The 21,450-nt window shown below is 44.1% G+C and overlaps 1 protein-coding gene across 1 annotated transcript in view; it reads left to right on the top strand.

Moving 5' to 3' along the window:
* Window positions 1–4,138: 4,138 nt before the first annotated feature.
* LOC310861486 (kin of IRRE-like protein 3) overlaps window positions 4,139–21,450 on the top strand; it is a 269,242-nt gene continuing 251,930 nt past the window's right edge. The window contains exon 1 of the mRNA XM_083768947.1: window positions 4,139–4,324. Coding sequence (XP_083625073.1) covers window positions 4,282–4,324 — 43 coding nt within the window. The 5' untranslated portion in view covers window positions 4,139–4,281. The remainder of the gene's footprint in view (window positions 4,325–21,450) is intronic.

Raw genomic sequence — 21,450 nt, 5'->3', positions numbered from 1 at the left:
ATTAGCACTGGGTTGCTAGGTGATGAAGTAAACAGAAAATGAAGCGTCCATCTTGATCGGTGCGCATCCACACCCACTCTTTCAATCGCCTTGAATTTTGAATTTCAACATTCCTTGTCCCGGATGGCATTTCTGGTCAAAACAAGCTTTATTCAGGGCGGTGGTCCAGGTCTTAGAGTATATAAGGCACCCAGAGGAAACCCTGAGGCGAAATGGACATAGTGGCCGAATTGTCATTGCAGCTCGAGCCAGCGCTGCTCCGTTGACTATCATTGCGCACGTTCATGTGATTGAGGTCATGACACGTGAACGAATGTTTCATAAGTGAACGCGCACAAACGGCACAATGATAGTCAACGGCAGCGCGTTCATGTGTTTGAGGCAAATCCATCCCAGAATGCACTCTGTTCCTACCAGGAAGGAGGAGTGAAATCGCCTCATGCGCTTTTGAGCAACTTAATGCAAGTGGATGGGAGGAGAACTCGGGTGTCTTCTCTATTCATATATACTCTATGGTCCAGGTGCATGCCACATATAGGCTTTGGCCTGACACTGACAGCACGTCCCATGTTCGAGTCCCGTTCATGACGACCTTTGCTGCGTGTCTCTCCCCTTCTCTCTCTCTCTTTCCTGTCAATCTTCACTTGATACTATCAATAAAGGCAGAGATGCCAAAAACTTGACACTTCAAATTAACATACTCTACCATAGAAAAAATTACATTTTATTAATTAAAAAAGTTACATTCACATGAAGTGTGAACTTAACTTAACTTTAACTTCATTTTCAGAGCATGTTTTTTTTAATGATCAATCAATCGATTGTGGCCCAGGCCGTAGCGTAACGGTCTGGGCACCGGACTGGTAATCCAGTCACAGTGTGCCGCGGGTTCGACTCCCGGACCCGACACGGCCTTTACTGCATGTCATCCCCCCATCTCTCTCCCGTTTCCTGTCAGCCTACTGTCTGTCCCTTCAAAAATCAATAAAAAAGGCGTAAGCCGCAAAAAAATATCTTAAAAAAAATAAAAAATCAATCGATTGTGTTTCGGCTTGGATCAATGGAAAGTAGTATAGCTTATATAAATTCCCATTAATCTGTATCACTATGAAAACTAATGCCGTATCCATAAAAGTTCCTGCAAAAGACGGCAAGAGAGAAAATATAGGCTAGTTCACATTTTGTCCATTGATTTGACTGAAATGTGCCCACACTTGATCTGCCCATGATTGATTATTTTTGTATTTTTCTTCTGTGTTTGTTTGGCAGGTGCTGAGATGGTGCTGACACGGTCAGTGCTACACAGACAGACAGTCCAGGAGGCTGCCTGCGTGTCATATAACATACGTCATGGACACGTCACAAGAACAGGTACGAGTGTGGACAGTGGACACAAACATTGGACCTTCTGTGAGGTCACGCATGCACTTTGGGTCCACTATGACAGTATGCATTCTCAAACGTTTTTTTTTCATCTCAAGGACCCCCAACATGGATATGTATTTGGCTGTGGACCCCCATCAGAACATATTCTGTGACAGGGACCCCATAGTAGATTCACGCTATTAAAATGTTTCAAAACATACATGTTATTTCTTTGATATGTTCCGTATGGGTGTGTCACATATACTTTCATTTTGTTTGATTTACTGTATACCCTGAATCTTGAATAAACATAACGGTGAAAAAAAAGAATGTTTCAAAACATTTCAAAATCTGAATCAATGTCGCATCGCAACAAGCTTTGAGCTTGTAGATCGGCTATTTTCAAATCTCGAATGTGGATAGGGCTACTAATTTAGCTGGGGACCACCTGGAACCACCTAAAAGACTCCCGTGGGTCCCTGGACCCTACTTTGAGACCCACTGCAATATGATGATATTCAAAAATAAGGGGAAAAATACGGGAAAACATGTTTTATACTTTCACCTTTTTTGTTGTTGCATTTTCCATTTTATTTTATTTTTTAACAGAATTTTAACAGAACTTGAATTTTAAATATTTCTTGTAAAATAAGTAACTTAAATGTGTATATAAATGCCATGCCATGGGAAAGAATACTGGTGGTATGAGGGTGAATTTGCACACTGAAAACCCACCTTTCCCTACATAAATCCCTACCGCCCTTAGTTTCTAGTTTTTAACCTTTTTTTTAACTAGTTTTTTAACCGCAGATTTTGAACCCACAAGTGCTGACAATTTTGCCATTGAGCTAATGGAGTCTGCCTTGTTGCTCAGGGGATAAATTGGGTTTTGACCATCAGGTCAGAAATTTGTGTCGGATCCCTGTGTCTATAGGTGAGTCATTGACACCTAACATGACAACTAAATGTCTCAACAGAAGAGACAAAGGGAGACAAAATACATCCACATACATTTTTTATGTTATTTTGAATTAACATACTCTACCATAGAGATTGCAAAAATTACATTTTATTCATTAAAAAGGTTACATTCACATTTAACTTCATTTTCAGAGCATGTTTGTTTTAATGATCAGTATAGCTTATATAAATTCCCATTAATCTGTATTTACTATGAAAACACATCTTCAACCGTGTGTTTAAAGAACACGTATAACAGAACCACTGTTTTAATTAATGCCGTATCCATAAAAGTTCCTGCAAAAGACGGCAAGAGAGAAAATAATAGGCTAGTTCACATTTTGTCCATTGCCCACACTTGATCTGCCCATGATTGATTTTTTTTGTATTTTTCTTCTGTGTGTTTGTTTGGCAGGTGCTGAGATGGTGCTGACAAAGACAGAGAGTCCAGGAGGCTGGCTGCGTGTCATATAACATACGTCATGGACACGTCACAAGAACAGGTACGAGTGTGGACAGTGGACACAAACATTGAACCTTCAGTGAGGTCACGCATGCACTCTGGATCCACTATGACAGTATGCATTCTCAAACGTTTTCATCTCAAGGACCCCCTACATGGATATGTATTTGGCTGTGGACCCCCATCAGAACATATTTTGTGACAGGGACCCCATAGTAGATTCATGCTATTAAAATGTTTCAAAACATTTCAAAATCTGAATCAATGTCGCATCGCGACAAGCTTTGAGCTTGTAGATCGGCTATTATCGGGCTACTAATTTAGCTGGGGACCACCTGGAACCCCCTACTTTGAGAACCACTGCAATATGATGATGCATTGCACACTGAAGATTTGGGTTGATCAAATCCAGATGATTATCTACTCTTGGTTTTATAGAACCAACTATCAAACTCATTAGGCCACGCAAAATATTACTTTGGTCTCCGGTTGCCGACCGACTATTAAAAAAAATAAAAAATAATAATAAATATATATATATATATATATAAATATACTTTTGTAAAGTGTATGACCTTTATTTCCTCATATTGCAGTCCAACCATGTCCCTTTTAGAACTGTACCGCTGGCCAACAAAACAAACCGGAGCATTTCAGACCATTATTTTAATGAACAAATCCCTCCACACGTCAGTCTGTCAATCCACTCAGACCTATGATCATAAGGAAATCTGATCCGTGCAGTGTATTTGGTATATATTTTACAAAAGAACACAATATTATAAATATTTCAATGCCCATTTTGTCCTCACGTCACGTTGTTGTCCCGATAAAATGGCCAAAACACATGCAACATCATTCAAGGGAATGTTTCGTCTAGGTAGGGGAGAGAAAAAAACAACAAAACATCAACATCCAGGATGACTGAATGGAAGAGACACACACACACACACAGAGGCTGGAGGAGAGGGGGAGGAGCCAATCTCTTAAGCACTTTCTACACTGAATTGTACCAGAGTGAGGGAGAGGGATGCAGAGAGGAGAGACAGGGAGAGCAGAGGGAGAACGAGAGAGAGGGAGACAGAGAGAGAGCGCACTTGCAGCAGCCACAGTGGAGAAGGAGGGGGGGGGGAAAGCAAGACTGATGCACCATGAGTGAAAGAAACTGAATAAAGCTGAGGGGAAGGCTTGAGCAGTGAAGACTGAAGACTTATTCACTGACAGAGAGATAGAGGGGGAGAGAGAGAGAGAGAGGGAAAGAGGGGACTCTCTCACACATGCTCACTCACACACACATGCACACAGAGAGAGGGAGAGAGCGCAGCTGAAAAGAGGGAGACATCATCAGTGTCTATATAAGCTCAACTCCACACACTGTTTGACTCGAGACTAAGCTCTCTAATCTACCCTCAGCGCGTCCGCCGTGTTCAAGAACGCACAGCAGAAGAAGAAGAAGACGTCTCTCTCTGCTGCGAGAGCGCTCCTTAACCATCATGATTTCCTGGCTGTTTCTTTGCTGTTGGATCACCGGAACTGGTAAGTTAAAGTATTCTTATTAAAACATCTGGTCTTGTGTTTTCCCCCGGCTCCGGCTGTCAGCTTAAAGCACTGTCTGTAAGTTCTGGACACAGTTTAAAGATTCAGAGGGAGAGAGAGAGAGGCTCCTCGATGCTGAGCAAGCACTTTCAGTCCCCCTTCATTGGGGGGGGGGGGGTGGAGGAGAGTGATGTAATATCAGCTATGGTTTTGGTGCTTTGGTCATCTTTTGCTTTCGTGATGGATCCTTCTTTGTTTTTTTGGGGGTTTTTTTTGCCTAGAACTCCCACAGAGCCACACTCGCGCCCGCACCGTCACTTGCTCTTGAGTTCTGACTGATACGTTTCCTTTCCCAAACTGATGATGATGTTATATCGGCGGGCAAGTGTGTGTGTGTGTGTGTGTGTGTGTGTGTGTCTGTGTTGCACAGATGCACGTTATGGGGCTGTATATATGTAGGCTACAGCCTGCCTCACTGAGAAGTTGCCTTGTAATCCCCAAAGTGTTCCCACGCGCATGCTTATGCCCAGCACCTCAATTTCAATATAAATCTCAAATTGGCATGGAGAATGTGCTGATGTGTTGACAAATGAAATCTTAGGAACTTGAAACACAAGAACAGCAATATCTAGAGAACTGTGCTTCATGTGTGAGAAATAATTGATTGTCATGTGCTTTTTGTTTGCATGGCATTCATGCGTGAGCCATTATTTAATAATGGCAAAGATACTACACATGAAGAAATGTTGTTCATGTATCTTTTCCCTCATCCAGTGGTGGAGGTGGTGATCATGCCTTTGTGTTGAATTCACATCCACTGCAACGTTCATCTGAAACATATAGCTGAAACATACTTGTGGGCTTCGGTGTCTAAAAGCCATCTAATACACTTGTGGTAAAGAGACAGCTGTTTGTCATTGTCTCATGTCTATTGTCTAATAGCTTTTGATATTTTTGACAGAAAATGTATTAGTCCGATTTCATGTCAGCTTTGCCATTTATGTCTATATGCTATCATGTATAGGATCCTATAGGCTACATGAGTCAAGTCAAGTCTGACATGAGTCCTGCTCGAGCTGGACTCATGTCAGACTTGACCAAAGAGAGGTAGCCGCAGGTAAACAGAAGATTCATGTTGCTGCAATGAACTGTATTAGAGTCAGACTGGACCAAAGAGAGGTAGCCATGAGGTAAACAGAAGATTCATGTTGCTGCAATGAACTGTATTAGAGTCAGTTCATTAGAGTCAGAGTCAGATTCCAGTGTAATTTGATGCTGAGCACATGTGCCCCCCCACCCCACTGCTTTAAATGGTCAGCCTGCACATGTTATCATTTAAACCCGCCTTTCTAATGGTAAGGTGGAACATTAGAAGTCAGCCGCGTGTGGCTGAAGGCAAAACTGGCTGGTCACGCACGCACGCACGCACGCACGCACGCACGCACGCACGCACGCACGCACGCACGCACGCACGCACGCACGCTAGTGCACGCCGTGGCTTGCCAGCGCCGCTAATTTGAATCTGACACTAGTAATAAAGCCTTTAATATGGATCTCAGCAGCACTCTTTCAGGCACCGTACATCAACTCTCAAGAGGGTAGCAGCTTTATTGGCTCCTTTTATGTGTGTGTGTGTGTGTGTGTGTGTGTGTGTGTGTGTGTGTGTGTGTGTGTGTGTGTGTGTGTGTGTGTGTGTGTGTGTGTGTGTGTGTGTGTGTGTGTGTGTGTGTGTGTGTGTGTGTGTGTGTGTGTGTGTGTGTGTGTGTGTGTGTCGCGCGCGCTGCGCGCGTGCGCGCGCCCGGCTGTAGTGTCGGAGCGAACAGAGGAGCCCAGTGTAACCTACCCTCCTCCCCCCCACACAAACCCACACACCTCACACCCCTTCTGTAAATTGTAAGTGTAAGAGGGGGCATTTGCTACTGTTTCCAAATGACTGCTTCATTCCCAGAAGCGATACTTTATAGGCGCTCTCCCCAGTGTGCCGCTCCCAGCACAAAAGGCTTTTTGCTGAAAAAATTGAGCCAAGTCTTGTGCCCCCCCATCCCCACACACACACACACACACCTCCACCACTACCCCCCTGCCACTATGGCTAATCTGCAACGTTAGGAACTATACGGCCAGGTGAGATCATCTAACTGAGCTAAGAGTTAATAGTGTGCTCTAATTAGGGAAGGCTGCCATGCTGTGCAGTGTTCAGCACTTTGGCGTTTAGAGCCGTGAGCCACAGGACGCCCGGGAATGGAATGGGTCAATATTACAGGCAGGCTGTTACACTATACAGTAGCTCCACCACCACACACGCACAGAGCTGCAGCTGTCACAACCCCGGACAGCATAGAAACCATGCAGCTCAACACCGTTTTTACTAAGGAGTCGTGTATGCACTATGCACGTCTTTTCTAATCAAACTGCAGGTGGCCTTGGACGTGTATAAACGTCTTTAGGGCTTTTGTATTGATATAAAACAGAAAAACGGAACCCAGGCTACAATGTCTTCATCTCGTTTGGAATATTAACGCTTGTAGAGAGACTTTAGCTTTTAATCTTCCATGAAGAATGGAATATTATGCCTCCGGGAACTGGGAACGGAAGGGGGAGACCTTCCGAAATCTGCCATATCTGCTGTCCACAGCCAAACTCTTGAGGTGCAGAACAAGTAGATGGAAATATTGCTATCTTATCATGAGCATTAGTGATGACCAATTATACAAAGATAAGGTCGAAAACGGAATTGTGTCCATCGGCTAGGTTTGGTGTAGAGGGCAAAAGATTAATAAAAATGTAGCCCTGGGTGATCCAGTAAAAAAATTAGAGGGTTTTACAAGCTTGCATTGTGAGTTCATAGGTCGGCTATCTTTATTTATTTTCTTTTTGCAATTGATGAAAATATTGTCTATGATGGATACATTTATTCATTACTCAATTTGTGAATGTCTAACTCATGAAGGAACACTGGACATCGCCAGATAAGAGAGAACCATAATCATAACCATCAGTCAGAGGCTGAATGCCATGTCGGGCATTAAAGAGCCCCTTTGACCAGAAAGATGTAGTAGAATCATAAATGTATCTGTAGGAAAACACCATTTACCAGATGTAATAATGTAATCGACTAGAAATACCCCTGTAAAAATATACCATTAACTTTACGGTTTAAAGTTAACCATAGTATGAATACCTTTTAGCATCAACTTAAAAAATGTTTAGTATAATGTTATACCGTAGATGAAAATACCTTATATGAATAGTTAAGAGTATCAGAGTAAAATTACTTTATACCTTCAAAAGTACCCACATGAATAGTTAATAGCAATAATTGAAGTCCAGGCAGGATGTGAGTTTTAAGTCAGGTCTTATAATCGGAGAAAAAGGATGAAGTCTACATTCAGAAGATGTTTCTCCACAATTCACAAAATGGATGTTCTATTTATGATAAGGTTATCAGAATAACCCCGTTGTCAGGGTGACAAACTCCACCATGACAACAGTTCACAGAAATAAGGTGTAGCGGCCCCTATCGAGCTGGTAGTTCTTCAGATGGTGACGAGGCTTTCTTTCAGAGATGATGTCCCTTCCTGAGGACCAGGAAGTCTGTATGTTTGGGGACTCGTGGGTAATGTAGTCCGAAGTTGCAGTTTCATCCTCGACCTAGTGCAAGGCTGACTCTAACCTTCCTATCACATTATTGTAATAGTTACTGAGAGCACAAACTGAAGCCATGATGGTTGAAGGCAGCATAATAAGGTCTGGGAAAGAGACTGCTAGGATGGTAAGCGCGAGACAGTTATCTAAGATGTCGATTATGTTATGTGTATTATTTAAAAACATGGTCAAGTCTTCACAGTTTAAAGTGACAAGGGTCAGGGTAGGTGAGAACATGAACTGGGTGAGGGCAAACCGTAGATGGATTGATGGGCATCATTCACAAAAACAATAAACAAATATATCCATCAGTCTATACTTGCATGTTCAAAATGGGGATGCCAGGTATCCTTAACACATACATAAAGTTCTCAGTCACCATGACTGATGTCAGTCACTTGGATTCCATAGAAGTCGACGTTTCTCCTGTGAAAGCATGTTGTGCACTGAAAATAGCGGATCTACAAGCTCACGACAAGCTTGTAGATCGGCTATTTTCGGTCATTAGTTGTTTTTTTTGTGGGTTTTTTGCAGAATAAATATGAAAACGCTGCTTATCACATGCAGTTTGAGAAGAGTGCTGTAGGTGAGCAGATCCTTCCTCGCATGCAGATGAGCTCAGGCCCTGGCAACTTAGAGTGAAATTCACACACTCACAGGGAACGCACGCACGCATGCACGCACGCCAAGCATGAAATGACTTGTCTTTTAGTTTTACTGAATCTCTTCTCCACTACCCACCCCCCCAACATTTTAGTCTAGTTTGTATTTGCTGAAATATTCAGTATATTTAGTCTTAGTTTTAGTCATGTTAGCTTAGTCTTTATTTAGTTTATGTTTAGTTTTCAGTGAAAAAAGGTAGTCTGCAAACATTTTTGTCATAGTTTTAGTCTACGAAATCAACACTGCCGAGGGCTAAACAACAAAGGAAGAATAGACAGATCCCGCCCACCCTCCCCACTGCCATCTGACACTCCTTCTGGAGATGGCACTCGTCCTCCAGTGTTCTTATCGCTGGCAGAGAGGCTGTCTGGCGCGCACACACACACACTCACACACACACACACACACACACACACACACACACACACACACTTAGACAGAGAATGTGCAAGAGAGGAAGAGCAACTGGCAAAGAGGCTTATTTAAAAATAACATTTAAAAATGTTGAGGATAGCGTTTCGTCGGTGGATTCATTGTTGTAGTTAAAACTATAATTAAAAAAAATATATAGGCCTACATAAGAAGCGATAGAATTGTGATTATATATGACAGCCGTTCATTAACAGGGACATTAGCAGTGCAAGCATAACGCCATTTTAATGGGATTCAAGATAATTATGTTCTCTATCAATACCGTTCACCTGCAGTGGGAAGGAAGGAAGGGAACAGCCGTGACATGCAGCCAGTCATCTGGGCACAGTGGAATGATCCCTACCACTTAATTGCCGGAGGTTGGAGGTTTGGTAGCTATGTATAAGATTAGAACATATAATTGGTCACATTATGTGACCAATTATATTCTAAATGCGAAGCATATTCATATAGTGGTGCTGGAGCTACTGTAGCTCATTTGGGGAATTTTGCAGGTCTCGATTCACGACTGTGAAGAGATGGGTCAGCGGGAGCTCTTCTGCTGGAGTTGTTGAACAATGTTTCAGGATGGAATGGACTCGCTTCAAATTGATGGCGGCAGCAAATTGTGAGGCGGAATATCGTTTTTTTGTTGGGTTTTTTCTTTTGGGGGGGGGGCTAGCTGTCCACAGCCATCTTCCTGTTTTTGTTGATGGCTCTTGTTGTTGCGACGGAACAGAGACAAAGAGAACAAAGTGCTGTACGATCACTGGGCTTTGAGGTCCCGTCTATTTAAAGCAGTGGTTCCCAAACGTTTTTGCATGTGAGCCAAAAGAGACAACACATACATGGTGTGCCGCTTGTTTTTATAATTTATAGAATTTCTTAGATTTTTCGTCTCCATGAAATTACTGAAAAACGAAAACAAAAAAATATATATTGAATTCGTTTTTAATTTAACAAAATGTAGGAAACAAAAAAAAACTGACCCAGTGTTTGGGAACCAGTGTCTCACAGCAACAGTTACTTTATCTATTCTTGCGGCAATTGGCAAAAGACATTAACAAAGAAAGGGATACAAATAAAGGGGCTACGAAAAGAAAATGTAAATGTAATGAGTCGTTACATTTTCTCTTCCTAGGCCCTTTATTTGTATCGTTACTAACGACGCGTGTATTCCAGTTTTGTTTATTCCATTTTTAACCGATTGATCATTTTATGCATTCATTTATTATTTTTCCATGTGATGTACAGTACTGTAGGAACAATGATCAATTAATGTCATTTCAGTCTTCAACCACTATTTTCAGCGAATAACAGAATACGGAAAATACACTATAGCGTAGAGCCCGAGAGGGACTCCGCAACCAGGTTCAAGTGGTTATAAAGTTCTGCACGCACGCACGCACGCACGCACGCACGCACGCACGCACGCACGCACGCACACACGCACACTGCCGTGTTACGTCTGTAGTCTTTGCTTAACATCAGCGCGGCGAGGATGTTGTCATTTTGTCAGGCTTTGTGTCCTTACTGCAGGTCCCACTGGCCATGACCTCATAGTCACACACAGGTAAACACAAAGTGACATGGCAGCCGGGTCACCTGGCTCAGGACGACACATAAGGGTTGTTTTCTTTTTCTCTGGAGGCATTACCAGCGTGTCACCTCGTCCTTGTCACTATAGTGTCACTATAGTGCTCCTGTTCCGGCCACTTCTCACACAGTAGAGAGACGCACCGTGTAATCGGCAGTGTATCAACATCGGCTATAAGAATTCCATGTCGGTATTGATTCGGTCTAAAAAAATCCAGATAGTTTTCACCGAAATTGATGAGGCGATAATAATGTGACCGTCATGCCAGTCTGCCTGTCTCTGTGTTCCGGACAACCCGTTTTTCTTACTGTAATATGATGACATATAATCCATTGAACACTGAAGTAGCGAAGAGGATTTTGTTTTAAATTGAATCCATGCCCAGCAGATGAGGCAGATTTTACTCTGAAAAGCCCCGCCTTTCATTTCCCCCAAAAACTGGGAGGTGAAATGTTCCATTACTACCTCGCGCTGAGCTCTCTTTAGAAGTGGTAATATTCCAAAACGAGATGTCAGAAATTAGGACAGAACATTGGCGTTATGATCAGAACCATAGAGGGCGCCGTAGATTTAGAGAGAATAACAAGATTTGTCGGCCCGTAAATAAGGAAGTGAGTGGCTGCACGCACACGCAAAACGTGTCCGGGAGCTCTGAGCAAGGCGTTGCCTAGCAACGGCCGCTGTCAAAAAATGGATTTCAACGATCCCGTTTTATATCGCTAAAAAAGACCTAAAGACGTGTATACACGTCTGAGGCACCTCACGGTTTTACTTGAGAGGATGTGTATACAACAGTTCGCCCCTCCTTCCACAGTCCTGGCCAAATGCCGTTCTCTCCCTTATCAAATCAGCTGCTCAGTTCTTCAAAGTGCCTGCTAAAATAACGCGCCGCACAAAACACGTCAGGCGACTTAACGGCTCTGTCAATAGCCTCGGCAGTTTGTTTACCGCAGCATTCTCCGAGTGGGGCGGGTGGGGGGGGGGGGGGGGAGTGCCATGCAGAGAAAGCCATTGGAACAACTGTGTGAAACGCGGCCATAGATCTATGTGACGCGGACAGGAAGATTCATGGCCACAATAGTGTGGGAAAAATTATGTTGATGTTTTCACAATCTACCCCCACAATCTACCCCCACACACACACACAGACTGATCTGTCCGGGGCTGCTGACTGATGAAAGGATTGCAGCAGACACAATCCCAAATCAAAAAGGCATGTTCGTTTGCCCAATCGCCCGCCCACCAATCAGTGTACTCCACGAGCGTACATACACACAAGACTGTGTGCACGCATACACAGACGCTCGCGCACACACACACACACACACACACACACACACACACACACACACACACACACACACACACACACACACACACACACACACACACACACACACACACACGCACACACAGTTAAAGATTGATGCTTGAACAAACAAGCGTCACTGTCACATGTATGGATTGTCATTGGGTTGGCAGACCTTGCACCAACCTAGACAACCTTAAAAACGAGCCTGCCTTTCTGTCGGTTCTCCACTTTTGGGTTTGAGGTTGAGGCTGCAGTTGTTGCAGAGTGAGTGACATTAATCATTAGGACTCGCTCATTAGCCGAACAAGACAAACACGCTGAACTGTTACCGTAACCTTCATTTCCGGTCAATCCCCGCAGGCCTCTTCCCGATACCATAACGGATGACTCCTATCGGAAATCCATAGTCCCCGCGATCGATACGCATCGAACTGCAGTTGATCAGGGTGATTAGAGCTAATATCCTAGCGGCATGTTGCATGCTGTAGACTCCCAGGCCAGTACAAGGGGAGAGGTTAATGGCTGTTATGTTGCTCTGTGGGGGAGGGGGACGGGGGGGTGGGAGAAGTCTTATAATTTCCATTTAAGTTGTTTGGAGGCCATTAATCCATCCGTAATCTGGAGGAAAAGGCACATGCTGCTCAGCGGAGCGCAGACAGATTGGCAAAGCTCTGCGTGTGGATCCTCTGGACAGAGTGGCAGTGTAACTCCAGCCACTATCAAACGCCTTTTGGAGTGTTAATTATTTACAGCAGCGATTTATGCACTGTGTCCTCATATATATATTTATGTGTGGGGATGGATGTGTGTTCGTTGGTTAAAATGAGGACAAGACTGTGTGCACGGGGCTAATGTGAATGTTCTATTCTATTTTATGCTCCAAGAAATGGGCCTAATTTAAATACTCAGCCAATTCCACGCATTAAAACCCCCCAGTGTTTATTCATCCATTTGTAACTCAGAGTACAAACGGAACCAAATGGGTACATTTGGTTGCATGATCCGAGATCTCTGCCCACTGATCCATCTGGGTATTCTGAATGCGAGGTAGCTAGCTGTTTTTGCAGCAGCGAAAACGGCCGTTAACAAAGCTAATTGATTGCACCCAGAAACGAAGCCTGGGAGATGGTCCTTGCTGTCTCTAGTTGAGTGTCTAGGGACCGACTCGTGAGTCTAGACTCTTATATAGCATATACGTTTAATAAGCTTAAGCTTAACTATAATACATTTAATACGCTTTAAGCCTTATATACTTGCTGGAATAGTCCTGGATACAGACATTTGGGGATTGAGAACTCCCCCGTTCAACATGACATATTTCCGTCATTATGTTGTCATATTTTGAAGGTGGCAAGAGAAAGCAGTTGAATCTCACTGCCACAACACCCCCAAGCAGTAAATTCCAATAATGGTACTAGTCCAATAGTCAATGGTTCTGCCACATCCACAGATATAGTGATTCAACGAGATCGTGCTACGGTCTCCAGCAGCGAAATTATTGAGGCTGTGTCTGTAAAGACGGATGAGGCATACTGTAAGTACAATCAGTCTCGACTGGCAAAGTCAATAGGTCAAACCACCGTGGTCAAAACCACTTAAACCCTAAACGCTGTGCTTAGTCCCCCAGGGCTCCATACTTGGTCCTCTCCACACCAGATCTCTTTGAAAATGGCTTTAGATCTACAAGCTCTCAACATGTCGTGTTGCCATGCATTGGGAACTTGTATCTGTTGTTGTCCTAGAATGTTTTGCTTATTTTCGCAGAATGCTCGTCTGTACTGTGAAGTAGAGACGAACAATATTGAAATTATGACCGACATCCAATTTCTGATTATTTGCGGGGTCATATCGGCCAATTCCGATATGTTACATTATTATATATTTATATTGAACTCATTGTTGAATGTGCACATAATGCAGGAGGCAGCAGGAGGTTGCTTTACTGATAACGAGCGCTTCCATACTCTTGATACTTAGAAAATAATCATCTGCAAGGAATTTCTTGACAGGAAGTAGCTCATAAAATGTCTACGGTGGATTTTTATTAAACTAAAACTTTACAGATTGAAAGAGGATAATTCAAGCTTTCCCTACAGCTGCAATGTTGGTGATTTTGACAGTGTTTAATATAATTAGAGAGGACTTTTCTGTTTGGATGAATGGGCTCTCTGTGGGAAGTGTCACCTAGGTATCACCTTGCTGGCAAGATGGCAGCCATGTGAATATCATCAATAGAAGCAAGTCCTCCCCACTAACAGCTGGTGGTCTTAACATGATGCTAAGGACGCTCGGAGAATGCTGCGATAAACAAACAGCCGAGACTATTGACAGAGCTGTTAAGTCAGGCACCTGCCCGGCGTGTTTTGTGTGGCGCGCTATTTTAGCAGGCACTTTAAAGAACTGAGCCGCTGATTTGATAAGGCAGAGAGCTGCATTTTGCCAGGACTGTCAGAGGAGGGTAGAACTGGCCCACCTGTACAGGGATGTGACTTCACCAGCTGGATGGATTTGGCTTTTATTTATTTATTTAGTCTCTTTTCACACCTTAGAGTTAATTTAACTAGGAAGAGTGTACGGAACGGAACCAATGGTTTCATTTGTACACTTTTCTGATTGTCGACACCATATGGATCTTACACACGCTTCTGTGCTCGTATGTCGTAAGTGTTCACATATGTGCTTGTGCACCCGTGTTTTTGTGTGTGGCAATAATTATGCGTGGTGGTCGCGATTCTGCGCGCGTGCGTGTGTGTCTCCACAACACCAATTACAACCATACGGACAGCTTTTTGCAATATAAATGTAAATCAGCCTTTTAGCGTGTACACAAGGACTCAGAGAATGGGAGGGAGGCGTGGAGACTAGAAATGAAGTTGCTCACCTCTCGGATAATGATGTCTTTTCCGTGCCATCGCCAATGTAGTCCATCAATGCAAAGGTGTGGTCATACTTAAGCACTAAGCCTACAGTATAGTAGTATTTCATAGTCCCCAGACTCCCCACCAGACGGGGAACTGCTTGTACAGTTTCATCCAGGAGTTTGCTGCTCAGACTATCTTGCTATGATTTTCTTTTTCTTTTCTGTGTTTTATCCTTTTATATACTGTGTGCTTACGCATTTTTGCCTATAAAGATGCCAGTCAATCAATAAAAGCCTGGCATTGAACCTGCTACACCTTCCGATTCCTTGACAGCAGCCTCTCCACACAGACATCTACAGTACAGCCAGCCCCCATGCGGCTTCCATCAATGAGATCGATGGTAAACTCTGACTGTTAGCAGCATGTAGATGTTAAGATCAGTGCACACGTTTGTTGAATTCTGAACTGCAGATTCACCTCGACGTCGGCCAACAAGAAACTCATTTGATTTCCCAAAGTTGTGGACTACTGTTGTGTGCCATGTTCAGAGGAGAGTTCAATCAGCAGCCTGGCTCACGGCCAGCTGCGGGGGAAAGGACTAGAAGCTACGAGTGTTGATGGATTATATTGAGGTTGTTTGACACGCCGTTTTCCTGAAAGACAACATGCTTGTGCTTCCTACGCCAATGACAAGGACAAGAAAGGCCTCTTCGACATTGTTCCATGACCTGCCTCAAAAACATGACATCACAGCTGTTTCAGACAGAAGCTTTTTGAATGAAATCCAGATCCATCTACCTCCAGCTTCTCCATTGAACCTTTGCTTTTGGCCTTTCGCTGCTGTGTTAATTTGCCTCCTGGGTAGGACAGAGTCTCCTGCCCGGTGCTTATAGCTGAACGGTGATGAGTAGAGTTATTTGTTTATGTATAGCGACCAGATATCTGCATCCCGTAGTATCTCGGCGGCACAGAGCCCCGACACTTGCCTGTGATCTGATGCCCGCGAGGCACAGACCCATCTGAATGTGCTCTGTTTAATCGTGCCTCATTATTTTCTCCACGCGGTAAACCGGGAGGGGGGGGGGTGGCTTGGTGGGGGGGAGGGGTGCTTGACGTGATCTTTTTGATGGTTGGCACAAGCACAACGCCATGGGTGCGTATAATAAATGTACACCACACGCTTCCTTTGAAAAAACGGCCACTTCAACCTCAAGCCGGGCCTGCTCGTGAGGCAGCAAAGGCCTCTCCAACAAAGCCCTCAATGCCTTGGTAAAGTTTGCTTCTGAAGTTTTCGCCCCTCAAATTATGAATGGCTTCAGACACGCCAGCGTTCTTCAAAGACGGAAGTCGGGCCTGGCTCAGTAAATAGGACTGATTGATGGCAGTGACATTCCTTCCTGCCTCGAGAATGTGCAAGGTTGACTGCTACTTTTATAACCAATTAAAATTTAGCAAATTACTAAACGAGATACAATAAGCGAGAGCTATTGAGCATCCTCTTAATTTTAGAAGAGGTACATACTACCTCCCCTGCATTGTTTTAGGATAAATTATCACGGTTGAATTGATTCATTATTAATATTAATCACAGTATTTAGTGATAAACTTGTGGTAGCCAAAAGCTACTGTATACAGCGTGCAGAGTCTCCATTTAGTTCTGTAGCTGTCAACCACAGTCACTAAAGCACTTGAACCCTATAGCATAGCACCTCGATTCTGGGGGATCATTAGCTGAACAAAGTGGATCTATTCGCTCACAACGCCTTGCAACTACATGCGTGCACGTGATGGGCTATTTTTCTAGAGGGGTTTAAGTGGTAACTGACACACCTCTCCCAATCACACTGGACTCGTCCAGCCAGCTGCTCTCTCCAGCTCAGCCCGGCGCATGTTCTAAAGATCTAAACGGTGCCCTGCAACGTCAGCCTGCTGTTGTTCCCCTATCAATTAGTGTACATCTTTTCCCACGCGCGTATTGGAAAACAATAAACCAAATGATATACAGCATATGTGTAATGTCCTCATTAGGGGACAGACAAATGTGGTCTTGACGGGGCTAGATATAGACCCCCGCGCTCGCCGTCACTGTAACCGAGTTGATAAGATTGGATGAGAGGCAATGCCGGCTCCCAGGGCTCGCTGAAGCGAGGGGAAGTTGATAAACAGCGAAGCTCTTGGTTCGCGGAGTGTAGTTTATTGTAGCCTTATCTAAAGTGATAATGGCACCACTGAGAGTCCTAGTAATGAGGGATGAGTGGGAGGTAACCTTATAAAGGGCCCTAATGTCAGATCAGATAGCTGCCAGTGAGAGGTGGAGGAGCACACACTCAATATTTTCTCTCGCACTCCGAGGCGGCCGGGGCGGGGGGAAGCAGCGGAGTAGGATTTAGGTGGGTTTGAGGTGAGGGCTTTCAGAGCGAACGTGGGCTGTGCGAAACGGCCAAGCTATCTCTGCACGGCTGCTGTCTGGCTGTCAGACGAGGTGAGGCTGCAGCTGCTGCTTCGCAAAGGAGCAAAGTGAGACAGCTTCGATAGAAAATAAACAGAGGCATATCGGCTTGAATTATGGGAGGGAGATCTCGCTCTCTGTCTCCATCTCAATATCCCCCATTTCAGATTTGCAGTACTTTGTCAGGGTGTGAGGAGGAGGAGGAGGAGGTGGTGGAGAGCATGAGGAGTGTCAAGGCTGAGGATAAGAGTGGGCAGCAGACGGATGCCTTTCTCACACAGATTCTGGGGCTGATATACTCCAGCATTTCCTCTGCCGCGCTCTGCCTTTCTTTATCTGTCTTTTTTCCAAAAGCTGAGCTCACCCCAACAGGAGCAATGGTACATTATGATAAAAGCAATAACATACAGTACACCACTGTTTTTCAGCTCACGAGGATATAACATCTTTGTGGGGAGAAAAGAAAAGCTCTTTTGATCAGCAGTGCTTTTGTCTGCCTTGCTTTGTCACTAGCCTGTATGTTGACATTCTATAACATGAAGCGGAGCAAATAATTATGAATCACACATTTGAAAGTCTGTTTTCATGCATGCGTCTCGTCTGTTAAAATATTGTATTGACATGACGTGTGGGGAGTCCCATGTGTTCGCTATGGTCCCTGGTGTCCTCAATATTTGAAAATGTGAGATGCAACATTAAAGATGCAAGATTACAAAGTCTCAAACGAAACCACCCATGCGCATACACACGCACGCACGCACAGTCACCAGTCTTCTACACAGCACTGATTCTCAGCGTGGTGTCCTCAGAACCCTCAGGGCTCCTTGAGGGGTGTCCAAGGAGTCCAAGAGCTAAATGATTGAGAGTTTGGAACCAAATTAACCCTTAAAGGTCAGTGACTCAGAGTGTGGTGCGAATGTCCACTTTTACACTCTGAGTTAAATGAACATGCAAGAGTTTACTGTCTGGAGATAAAGATATAAAAACAAGTTAAAATGGTATAAAAAATGTAAATCTGTGGCCTCATGCAAATCAAACTCACCTTGAAATTAAAAAGGTTGTGAGTCACTGCTGTACAGTACACTCGCCATCTCCCAGGTTTCCAGACCTTGGCCAACTCATTCAGAGTAATTACATTTCAATCTCTTGCTTTTTCTTCCTTTTGTCGATGTCTGCATCCTTGTCTCTTCTTTCTTTTTTCTTCTTTTTTTCTCTTCGTGTTGGACTCCGTTGCCAATGTCTTAGTAATGCATTACCATTGTGCAGTGAGTGCAAAAGTGCTTTTGTTCCATTTATACCCTCACAGTACATGCATATTCAAGACTTGAATAGTGCACTATTCGTATTAGAGGTGTTGAGGACACTCTTCCTTTTGGCAATATCAATACAGAATATTTTTTTAAAGGTTAGATTATTATTATATAAAAGGGCATGAATTAATACCAAAACATCAGCAAAGAAATCTACAGTCAAATAAGCTGACCCGTTCATTATAACTTCTGTAAAGTAGAGCAAAGGAGCATTTAACTTAAAAGGAGACGTCATCACATCGCTCTTTCTCTTACATTGGCTTCTAGTCAGCTTCAGAATGGATGTTAAGAATTACCAATTAGTTTCAACGCATGGCTGAGTCGTCCTCCCCCTCCCATCATCCATCTTGTAACATCAAGTTCGACATCCTTTAGGCAAAAGTTCCACGCCTATATAGCCACTGGAAAGTTTAGCTTTACGGAAAGAGACCCCATGACCTTTGGAACGAGGAGGAGATCCAAATCACTACGCCCGCATGCACGCTTCTTCTTCAATATTATAATTTGTCAGGGTCTGCAGACCATGTCTCCCTGTCAGCCACTCCCACTCTCCATTCCTACCCTCAGTCATTGTCACACACCTGTTCCCACTCCATCCCCAGCCCAGCCCACAATACAAACCTGTGAACACTTCCACAATCAAGCTGCTCACTATAAGACTGGACTCATGCCACACTCACACTGTCAGAACATCGTCATTCTTCCCCGAGTTTCCTGGTTGTTGTTGTCTGGAAAGGTTTGATTTTTGGATTTATGTTTTACTGCCTTGGACTCTCTTGTTTTTGCCTTTTTGCGATTCCTAGATTTTCTTTGTACTTTTGAAAAGTTTGGAATGTTTCCTGAGCTAGCTTACAGCTATACATTTCTGTTTGTGTCCCTTGCTGCCTTGGATTTAAATAAATACTTTATTTTTGAAACTACTCTGCTCTGCATTTGGGTTCAGTCTTTCTGCCACCGTGACAATAATTATCATACTTCCTCCACTCTATTCTATTACTGAAGGTGGAAAAACATTAATGGATGTCTCTTTTTCTGTTGTGTTTTCTTTCTGCAGTGATAGTCTTTTAACATGGCACATTACTCCGCCTCCTATGGACCGGCATCCATCCGTGTTGGTGCGGAGTTATACGACCCCTGTGTTGAGGGCTCATTGAAATTCATTTAAAGGTCACGGACCAGCAACCTGGGGCCGCCCTTCGGCCCGGTTTGGGCCTGTGTTCGTTGGGATTGATGGGGTGGCACAGCTTGGTTGTGATGGTAATGGTTCTCTGGGCCTCCAGCATGACTGCACACACAGTCTTATCAGAGAGAGAGAGAGAGGTGGGAGAGAGAGAGGGCTTCATCACTGGCTCGCTGTGAGAAGCAGCACTCTGGGAGAGAGGAGAGCTTGACTGCTGACGAAAAGGTCTAATGGAAATCAAGGGGAATTAACATTTGGGGAGAGTGACTGACACAGACAGACAGACAGACATACAGACCACTCTACTGATTTTAAATTTGAGATAACTCAGTTGTAACCCATTGAGACCTGAGGTGGATTCTATACAAAGGTGTTCTAAATCAGTAGTTCTCACACAAAACAATAGCAGATGTATATTAAGCTTGCAGGAGCAGCGACGAGCTGCGAGCTTGTGTATCTGCTATTTTTTAGTATAAGCCGACGCAAAAACTCTAAAATGAGTCCCAGACGTGTTCCCGGTTTACTAATTACCCCACACTGCGTGGATGAAGTGGAATTGGTGTTTTTTGAAGTGACGTGGGAATCAACCTTGGCAGAAAGCTAAGGCAAAACACAAAGGACACATGTCATGAACATACGCACTTACGCAGTGAGAGAGGAAATGGTTGTAACTCCTGGCGGTGAAGAGGAACCAATAAGGAGCTCCATCATCCACATCTGCGTGTGGCTGTGGGTTGCTCGTGGCTGTTGGCAAGGTAACACACTGCCTCTTCAAGGTTCCTGCTCTGGAGGGGATTGCCTGCACGAGAACGTTGTTGCTGCACGACGGCCGTCAAGTGACCAGAGGCTCGGGCAGAGTACGAGGTCATCACCGACATGAGAGCCCCGGTTACTACTTCCTAAATGTCAGGCGAGAGGATTAACTGTGAAAGCATGTTGACGGACGGACACTCTGTCTGGAGCTTACAGCCTTCTGAGCCACTTGGAGGACTCGCTTTTACTTCTCAATAGGCAGAAAGTGTCAATCCAAATGCCGTTCTGCAAAGGAGATGAATGAAGACGGCACAGGATCAAATGTATTGCAAGGCAACTGAACTTTGGAAATTGTCCCGAGGAAACTATGGGGGTGTCTGAAAACTTGCTCTCGCTCACATGCAGCCTACCCACCACCACCTCTCATCTCACTTTACCCCACCGCCTCCCACTTTATTCCGCTTCTGTGTTTTCTTTCGTCTTCCTCGTAGCCTGTGGGAGCATGGCACTTGTCAAGCCACGTAAAGCTCAAACGTCGTGACACGGTTGAGCTGCTGTGACTGTGGGGCGTTTGACATCATTAACAGACAATGTCTCGGAGGCTTAGACGCCACTCAGAGAGCTCAGTCGTAGTCCGGACGGCCGCCAAGCATTCTGTATCCTCTGCATGTGACGAATGAGAATTATAAGATAGAAATGTGCGTGTTCATCTTCACTGTGTAAGGTCCTCTGATACACATGAAGAAAAGGAAATATACCACTCACTTGTAAATAGGGCTTGTGATGTGTACATTGAAGATCACTTTTTTATTTTTTGGTGCTAGCCCCTCCTATGCCCATCTTTGTCTGTTTGTGTGAACACAAACACTATGATTTGATTGACCGAGCAAAGTACATTATTGAGGTTAAAACGTGAGGGCAGAAAAGTGAAGACGCCAAAAGTGA

The sequence above is a fragment of the Protomyctophum parallelum genome (genome assembly GCF_964188405.1).
Source record: "Protomyctophum parallelum genome assembly, chromosome: 1".
In the NCBI taxonomy this organism is placed as follows: Eukaryota; Metazoa; Chordata; class Actinopteri; order Myctophiformes; family Myctophidae; genus Protomyctophum; species Protomyctophum parallelum.
Note: the sequence above shows the minus strand (reverse complement) of the source record. Positions and strands in the feature narration are given on the sequence as shown.